The following is a 9,923-nucleotide window of genomic DNA, read 5'->3' as shown; positions in this document are numbered from 1 at the left end:
TGCAGCCCATGTATTGATTCCATCCGATAGATGCTATAATACAAAACAAAACGTCTGCCTCTCTCCACAATGATCAATAACAGCGAACGGATGGTCAAAGTAAGGTGCAAATAAACAGTGGTTAGTGTTGCTTGAGTTTATAAAGTGTGTTTGTTTTATAAGTATGTGGTTGCGTTCTAGTCACTTTGCTCAGCGCTACTGCTTGTTTCAACTTGTATTTTTTTTCCTTCCGCGAAAAGATTGTCCCACTCTTGACCTAACAATCAATATCGGCCCCTCTGTTGTTTCCCTGACTCAGACTGCAAGGAATCTGGGTGTGACCCTAGACAACAAACTGTCCTTCACTGCAAACATCGCTGCTGCAACCCACTGCTGCAGATACACTCTTTACAACAGTGGTCACCAACCTTTTTAAGCCCAATATCACCGACCTCGGCCTAGGTGAAAGGCGAGATCTACCAATTGCAGAATTGAGTGAAAAAGACGGCCCAGACAATGCTTCCAATTTGAGGCCTTTTATATAGGCTAATTGCATCTGAATTACTGTTACAATGAAGGCTCCATAATCAGCTCACGGCATATAGGCAGGGGTAAAGTGCTATTTTTTATGAGTGGGGGGCAGACCTCACCTCCGCTAGGGGGTCCTCACCTCCTCTAGCTCCCCACCTCCTCTAGGGGGGTCCGGGGGGATGCTCCCCCGGGAAGATTTGTTTTTAAATATTGAAGTTGAAAGCATCAATCTGGTGCACTTTGAGAGCAACATGAAGAGATCTATGGATACTTCTCTCAGCACCCATATGAAACAGAACTGTAAACAGATTTTCTTTTTCTTTATGGATATTTTACAAATCACTCCCCTTTTAAACTGTATTCTTGTTTTACTGCCTTTCATTTATTCTCTTATTGTTTGTATGACTATAATGACCATATGAAGGTGTGCCACGGAAATAATCTTTTGAATAATTTGTGACAAACCGTTCTAAACACTCAGAGAGTCCTTTAGCTCACCCGAGCCCCTCAGTCTGACAGGGGAGGACTCTCCTCCAGCTTGTTGTGGAAACAGCTCCTTATGTCCGTTAGTGCAGCTAGCTAACCAGATGCTAACATCACGGTCCCCGCAACAACGGTCCCTCTCTCTCCCTCTCTCCCCCTCTCCCTATCTCTATCACACTAAATGCGCTATTGTAACGTCTGAGGTGTTAAGGCTTCAATGATACTTCTGTGTAACAAAAACTCAGGAACTTAGTACTTTTTGGAGCGTCCCAGATAGCGCCTCCGTTTATTATTGTCGAGTCACACCACGTTCTCCTTCACCACACCAGGACAGACTGCGCATGCTCACCACACATGACCTCTCAACCCAATGCTTACATGCGTCCCCCCTTACTGAAAGAAATGTCCCCATTTCCACACACATGGTGAAAACACAACAAAACATAAAAAAATTATAATAATGCACATCCACAGCCCAAATAAAACATCAACTTGGTATGACATAACCTATTCCCCTGTCCTGCACACTTGAAACATGAAAAAAAAAACACAATTATGCAGCATAGAATACACAGGAGAAAAGAAGCACACAAACATGTAAACACCAGTCACTCAGCCCATAACAAAGTCCATAAAGCGGACAGGAGGCCGCGCTAACCTCCCAGCCCGGGACACCGTCGGTGCGGCTTGTTCGAGCTCAGGGGAATCACCAGCTCCAGAACCCGGCCCAAGATCACTGTCACTTTCCCCATCGGAAAACCTCAAGCGTCCAGAGCTCTGTGGGGAGACTGCATCTTGCAATGGAAGAGGCTGAGCAAGGTTTAAGAGAGACCTTGATGGTCCCTCCGAGGGAAAGGCTACCGGCAGGTTGTATCGCCATAGCCTTTCATAATGGACAGTTTGGAGAGAGGCTTCATCCCCAAACGGGCTACTTACAGATGGAGCACTGAATTTCGGACTCCAGCTTACAGCTTCCTGCCTACCACCAGCCAAAGACCAGTATAGAGGAATGTTAAGCCCTCCCACTATTTTCCAAGAGGGCGTTGCCAGATTTTCAATTTCAGGTTTTAACCAGGAGATGGCGCTTCATTCACAAATACAGAAAGACAAGTTTCATGGACTTTCAGTTGTGTTTTGAAGAGCATTTTAACACATCAATATTTTAGATCAACTAAAGCACTGGTTCTCAACGGGGGCGGTACCGCCCCCCAGGGGGCGTTCAGAGAACGTCGGGGGGCGCTGGAAGCAATATTTTTGAAAGGGGGGCGTTGAGGTGTTCTTGGGGGGCGTTCACGAATAATGTCTTTTTGTCATGAAAAACGCTGGCCACCCACAGCGTCTTTTCCTGTACAAAAAGCAGCTGTCAGCATCTTTTGTTGCTATAGGAAACCACAACTCTGCTTGCGATTGGTCAGCTGTCAGCAGTGTTATTACGGGTACGTTCGTAAATGCACGAACGGTCAGTCCGCTCGGACAACCCGTCTGTTCCGCCAGAGCACCCAGCTGTGAGCGCTCAGAGCGCAGCGCTCTGGACTGTGGAACGGGGACGCTCGGAGCGCTCTGAGCGCATTTACGAACGTACCCTACAAAAAGCAGCCGGGAGCGGACCGGAAGTCGTTGTAATTTTGGGATCGCGACTGTTAATAATCTGTGTCACTTTGTTAAATTTTGATATGTTTTGATATGACAAATTCCACTAACAGATTCGAACTAAGTGGTCAGTTTATGAAAATAATACCCGTTTCTATGTCTGCTACGACATGGAAGAGCTGGCTAGCCAGGCTGCTCCACACAGAGCTGTTTGTTCAAAATTACAACGACTTCCGGTCCGCTCCCGGCACGATGTCTTGTCATGTCACCAGCTAGCCCTCTAGCGTTATCGTGACACTACTTGTGGCCAAATCTAAAAGTCCACCTCTCCACAAGTCTCTCAATGTTGCAGTAAAGGCAATAAACAAAATAAAAGCCCACGCCCTGAATAACAGATTGTTCCGACAGCTGTGTCAGGAAAATGATGAGACCTTTGAGCGTCTTCTTCTCCACACTGATGTCCGCTGGCTCTCAAAAGGAAACTGCCTTGCTCGTTTTTGTGAGCTGTTTGACAGCATCGTGGAGTTCCTGGAGGAGGTGGATGCAGCTCTCGGGGAACAGGTGTCATCCAGCCGCTGCGACATCATGTACCTCACAGACTTCTTTGGCAAAATGAATGAAGTAACGCTGAAGCTCCAAGGAAAAGGAGTTACTCTGATCCAGAGCAAGGCGGTCATCCACAGTCTCACCTCCAGGCTGGATCTATACCGGCAGAGCATAGGCAGGAGGCAGTTTGCTCATTTCCCGCTGTTGACCAAGGTGATCTAGCCTAGGCTACTAAATAATGATAATAATAAATAATACATGTAATAAATGTAGGCTACTCTATGCAACACTATATTTGTGTTCCTGGTTAGTATAAATAACTTATGTTCTGAATGTATTATGAGAATAAAGAAACATCAATTAGTAAACTAATTAGCAATAAAATAACCAGTTTAAAATCAGATGGTAACATTCTGCACCGATAACAATTTCCTGGTTATACTCATTGCAGGTGTCTGAGGCTCTTACCGATGAGCGCCTTCTCATTTACACAGACCACCTGAGGATGGTGAATTCCGATTTGAAGATCCACTTCAGAGATCTTTTGGACCTCGATGTTCCCACCTGGGTGGTGCAGCCCTTTCAGGCGGACGTGGCGGAATGCGAGCCAGCAATACAGGAGCATCTCATCGACATCCAGAGTGACGATGAGGCCCAGGCTATTTTCCGCACCTCTGGCTGGGGCAACTTGTGGGTCAAATACTCTCAGCGTTACCCGGCTCTCTGGGAGAAAGCGAGGCTGCTTCTTCTGGCTTTCCCAACCACATACCTCGTGGAGCAGGGATTCAGCCAGGTCCTCCACATGCAGTCCAAGTACCGCAATCGCTTGAACTTGACGGCCTCAGGTGCACTGCGACTGAAACTAACTTCTCTGCAACCCGCAGTGAAGAAACTGGCGGAGAACCACCAAGCGCAGGGCTCACACTAACCTTCCCCCCCCCGCAATTCGGCGAAATGCAACACCTTTCCGACCTGTTAGTTCTGTAGGCCTAATGTACAGTTTTGTAGCCTACTGTTTGTTCTGCACTGGACATGTGTGAAATTGCTGCTGTTCCGTAGCAGTCTGTTTGTATTCTCTGCTCTTGTCTGAGTTTGTTTAACACTCATAAATATCATTTTAATTCACATTCACATGGCTTTTCTGCTCTCTGGTAAACTAATGATAATGATATTCCAACTGCCCAGTTAAATCAAATCTATTATTTGGCATTCAGTGACATTCTTTTTAAATGATATAACACAGAATTTTAGTCAACATTAATATTCAGGGAAGAAAATAAGTCTACTTATTTTGATGGGGGGCGGTAAGAGACCTGGATAATGGACAGGGGGGCGCTGGCCCAAAAAAGGTTGAGAACCCCTGAACTAAAGTATATCTAATCTTGTAATTCAATAATATATAGTATTTATATGTTAAATAATTATAATTATAATGTAAATGTTTACATTACACTTCTTTATTTGTTATGCTCATACTTTAACCTTTACAATCGTTTGCTTTAATATGCAGTATATTTTTGTGTTTGCTTCCTCCTGCTCCCTTTCGGACACATACTGTATGATTTATTATTATTATTAATATGAAGATATTATTAAGATAAGATAAGATGTTACTTTATTGATTGAACATTTTAGTTTAGAATGTGCTGTCCCACGGTGATTCAGAAGGCTCACAGGTCACATTCCGACCATTATTTAAAACAATAGGTGCTTTCACACCTTCTACAGTTTGATTTGTATAGAGGGAGCTCTGTCAGTTTTCGAATTACTCATTTGCTTTCGGGGAGCCCTATTTTTCAGAGCACATCCTGCTACTAAATATGTCACACGCACGCTCTGTTGACTGGCGCAGCAGTGCGGATGCGATCAATTGCTATAAAAACACTCTTCTACTAATACAGACGGTGTCACTATGCCGGCGGATGTGGCCGTTGTTGAAGCCTCTTCAGGCTCCGCATCGTCAGGCCTCTCCCTCGGTGTGGAGCTGTCAAACTCGACCCTAACGCCGCTTACAGCCGGCCAACTAAAAGTTGTTTTCCGTTCACGTTGTCATTTTTAGACTCCTTCGCTTGTTTGCTTGTGAATCCAAAAGCTGTGACGCTTGGCTGTTTTCGTTTTGCCATATTTTTTTATTACACAGCCAGAGTTAAAAAAATATCAATATGAACATTTCAAATACCGCGCCGGCATCACCGCCATAATCATAGCAACGTAAGTAAGAATGCAGCGCCGCCACATACAGATGGCAACACCCAGACATATTCACAAATATAAAACAAATATTCAGAAACTGTAATGAACAATAACTATTATTTATTTCAAGCACTGTTATTTACAGAAACTCAACATTTCTAATCTGTGTGACACAAATATGCATGACTGTTTTGGGCTCCCCCTATTTATCTCAAAGTCAGCCTTCAGGGGAGCTCCCTCCCTCTTCGGGGGAGCCAAGCTCCTCCTAGCTCCCCCCCATTTCGAACAGTGTCTGTGGCTGAATGGCCAGCGATTAGGTGCGGCGCATTTGTCATAGGTGATCAGAGCTAACTGCCTGCCGTCAGATTTCATTTAAAAAACAGATCTGATTTTAAGACTATTTCTGCGCTCATAAAGAATGATAAGAAAAAGAATAATGCGTATTGAACTGGTTTAATTAATTAGTGAGTTTATTTAATACTAGAATCGCCAATCGGGTCAATTTGTGTGATGTGTTGTTGTGTGTGTGCAATGTAACTTTTTTTCAATAAAATATTAAAGTCTCCCAGTCCCTGACTTTTCCTGAAAGTGTGTTATGTAGCACCCTATGTTGTTAAAAATTGCATTCTAATAGCGGGATTTGACGGGTTTAGGTAGGCCTATACAAAAACCTCTGGCGGTTCTAGTGTTAAGGTAATTAGGTACAGTAGAAGCCCTTTTTTTTATCAGTAACGAATTTAGCAGTTGAACATAAAAGTCAACTAACTGAGGGTCACTTGCAATGACAGTGTTGTGTCAAACTGTAAGCTTGTCACTCAGAGTAACCTACCGTTAATTTAGCTGCTGGAGAAGAAAGATCAAGGGGGGAGGGGGGGAGAGAGCTGTGGTTGATGGGCCATTAGTTGTGTAAATACACAGCTGAGAGCTGCCGTTTCATTCAGAATGTTTAAAAAACTGTAACAACGGACTATTTTTCTTAGCGGATGCATGTCAATTTAAATCAATACATACAACTATTTTTTAAATCAATACATACAACTATTTTTTAAATCAATAAAAACAAATAATAATAAGTGTTATGTTGTTACATCGTTTCAGATGTTATGTTTCAGTTGTGCTCTGTCTATGTTCAGTGATGCAAACTTGTCACCTTTTGGCGAAATTCGCCGTTTTGAATCCAAAATAAGTCGTTTGTGTGATTCATGTAGATCTGCAATACAAATATTTTTGGGGTATGGGGGGGGCTGGGACCCGGAGTAATCTGCGGCCGTGAGCTGTTATGTGCCATCATGACACGCATGGTGTTCTTTTTTTATATATTATAATGAAGTACGAGCTGTGTGCACGAGTCTTCCTGCCTGTCGGCTTTGCTCATGGATGTATAATAAGGCTCTGCTGCTCCGAGATGATGGTCTAGCTTCAGCAGCTACATTACCTACGGGTGCGTTCGTTAATATTAAATGTTTGTCCGGAGTCACTGTGGCACAGACTGGACCGCTGGTGAACAGCTGTTAGAACGGGCTGTTCAGGTGTTCAGAGCAGAGCTCCCTGTCGGAGCGGCAGAGCGTGATGTGAACTGAAAAGTTTTTCTGTGGCAATATTATTTAAGGAATCGTTGAGCTAGCTAGCTAGCATACATTGTCACTATAACGTTAGCTTTAGCCTTCTATTTCTAATAGTTTTTTTCATAGGCTATAAACAGAGGTGGTATAAGTATATATATTGTACTTGAGTAAAAGTAGAAGTACTCAGATCTTGTACTTGAGTAAAAGTAATAGTCCCAGAGTGTAGGAATACTCTGTTACAGTAAAAGTCCTGCATTCAAAATGTTCCTCAAGTAAAAGTAGAAAAGTATTATCATCAAAATATAGTGAAAGTAGCGACAGTAAAAGTAGTCATTGTGCAGATTGGTCCATTTCAGAATAATAGATATGATATGTTTTATAATGATTGATCATGAAAGTGTTCTCAAAGCTGCTAAAGGTGCAGCTAGTTTGAATGACTTTGTATACTGCAGGGTAGCTTGTGGATTTACTCCAGGTGGAACTAAAGTCTGATTTAACACTTGATTATATTTCACTTAATTAATCCAGATCTGTGAAGTAACTAAAGGTATTAAATACATGTAGTGGAGTCAAAGTACACCATGTACCTCTGAACTGTAGTGGAGTAGAAGAACAAAGTAGCAAAACATTGAAATACTTAAATAAAGTACAAGTATCTCAAAATTGTGCCCAAGTATAGTACTTGTTGAGTTTATGAACTTAGTTACTTTACACCATGTGGCTATAAAGATAAAAAGACTTAAGCCTTGCACAGAGGCCTGAAAATACATTTTCAAAATGCTCAACAGTGCTGCCAAAATTATAAACTGACTGCTCCACAATTTGAAATAAATGCTTTTATATATTTCTATTATGTGACTCTTTGGCGTTTCTATTATTATTAACACTGCTGCTTTAGTTGTTCTGACTGCTAAAATCCTCTGTCCTTCCGTGGGGTGGGGGAGCCGGGGGCTCGGATCCTTGTCACCTTTTTCATACCTGATGAGTTTGCATCCCTGTATGTTAAAAAGCCTCAGTCACCTTAATTCATGTAATAAAAACATCTCAGGTCAGTAACACTCAAAGCTAAATGTGCAATACCATGTTCAGCTATGTTACTATTTATAATGTTATTGTTGTTACATCAGAAGATGTACATATTGAAATGATTTCTTAACTTACAGTAGGCTATTTTTTACAATGTGTGTTGGAAGGATTTATTAAATTACAATGAATATTGTCATTGTTGAAGGCTTTTAGAAAAGGGTGAACTATAAGCCTGAATTATATAAAATGTTAAAACTTAAAAACATAAAAGCCACAATAAATAAATCACAATTATTGTAGTTATTTTTACCTCCCGTATTGCTTTCAACCCACCAGCTTTTATGGTGTTGTTACGTCACTAACTGTAAACTTGTCACATACAGTCTATGGTCACTCAGAGTAACCTACTGTTAATTTAGCTGCTGGAGAAGAAAGATCAGGGGGGGAGGGTGGGAGAGAGCGGTGGTTGATGGGCCATTAGTTGTGTAAATACACAGCTGAGAGCTGCCGTTTCATTCAGACTGTTTAAAAAACTGTAACAATGGACTATTTTTCTTAGCGGATGCATGTGAATTTAAATCAATACATACAACAATTTTTTTAATCAATAAAAACATTTTCTAAATCCATAAAAGCATTTCAATTAATATTGGGAGTCATGTCGTTACTTTGTTGAGAATGTGGCCATGTAATAAGCGGGATAATTTGCAGCGACTTGTTCTTTATGGGGAAAATAACACCCTTCATCCAGATGAGGATCCTTCCGCTACACTTTGGGATCCTGATCGACCGACGAAACTCCATTAAAATATACATATTTTTGGTGAATTACTGAGTTTAGGCACGTTAATAACGTTTTAATGAAGTTGAATATAGTATATTCATATGTGTCAGTGATTTCATGTCAATTCGGCGAACATAAACATAAATTATCGTGGTGAAGATGATGATTAAATTAGGATTAAAAATCGAGAGCCGGGCTGCATTTCCTGCCGTTCGTTTTTTTCGAATAACAAAATTATTAAGTTAAATAACAACATGTTGATGTTTTGTAAATGATTACATGTGTCTTATTTAGCACAGAGTATGATATCCGTGACATATGGATCTTAACAAAGTTCCGCTGTACATCCAGCGTACTGTATCTGACTTTATTTCACATGAGCTCCAGTGTGGAACCCCACTGCACCTCCTGGTGGATCAATGATCCATTGCAGCTGGCTTCATTATAAATACATTTATCTATCACGGGGGCGGTCTCAAGTCAAGCTGGAGGTTTTCCCTTGAGCGAGGGCAGATCACGTACCAATCACGGCCCTCGCGTTTCAAACTGTCCGAAATAAATCGCTCCATCTGTAGTTGGTACGTGACCCCCACTTCATCACCCCCATCCCATCCAAGATTTTGCCAACTGATCAATAAGTGTCCTATTAAACCTTTCTACCATGCCATCAGACTTTGGATTGTAAGGCGTGGTGTGCGTCTTCTTCACACCTAACATGCCGCACAAATACCTCACAACATCTGATTCAAACTGTCTGCCCATATCAGTGTGCAGAGTTTCCATTACCCCATGCTCCAATATGTAGTTCTGGAAGATACACTCTGCGACCTTGGGGGCTTTTTGATCCGGGATGGCATACAGATTTACAAATTTGGTGAAATAGTCCTCAACAACCAACACATACCGGTTACCTTTTGATGCGACCGGCAACTCCAGTATGTCAGCCGCCCAATAGAACACACTTCTTGCGCGTGCCAAAACGCGTTAATACGCCAGGTGAGCAATCAGTGGAGCACCATGCAAGTGTCCCAGGACCTCTGGAACTAAGACAGCAGGAACAACAACCCGAGTAGACTGCCCTGTCTCAGAAAGCCAAACAACTCTACATAAAAGTCCCTCCACAAAAGTCAGCCAGGGAAACTCATGCCAAAGTTTCTTCACACCCCGACTACCATCTTTTAACCTCCATCTAGGGGGTAGTTGGCCATTCTCCTACCAGGCCAAAA

General features: G+C 42.2%; 1 protein-coding gene across 1 annotated transcript; it reads left to right on the top strand.

Annotated features, from left to right (window-relative positions):
* The first annotated feature begins 2,176 nt into the window (after window positions 1-2,176).
* On the top strand, window positions 2,177-4,486 carry LOC307013269 (zinc finger BED domain-containing protein 5-like). The gene is made up of 2 exons (XM_079640597.1): window positions 2,177-3,342; window positions 3,581-4,486. The coding sequence occupies exons 1-2, from the start codon at window positions 3,169-3,171 to the stop codon at window positions 4,055-4,057; spliced, it is 651 nt and encodes a 216-aa protein (XP_079496723.1). The 5' UTR covers window positions 2,177-3,168; the 3' UTR covers window positions 4,058-4,486.
* The last annotated feature ends 5,437 nt before the right edge of the window (window positions 4,487-9,923 follow it).

This window comes from Notothenia rossii (genome assembly GCF_949606895.1).
Source record: "Notothenia rossii genome assembly, chromosome: 1".
In the NCBI taxonomy this organism is placed as follows: domain Eukaryota; kingdom Metazoa; phylum Chordata; class Actinopteri; order Perciformes; family Nototheniidae; genus Notothenia; species Notothenia rossii.
The sequence above is the reverse complement of the archived record's forward strand: the minus strand, read 5'-3'. Positions and strand labels throughout refer to the sequence as shown.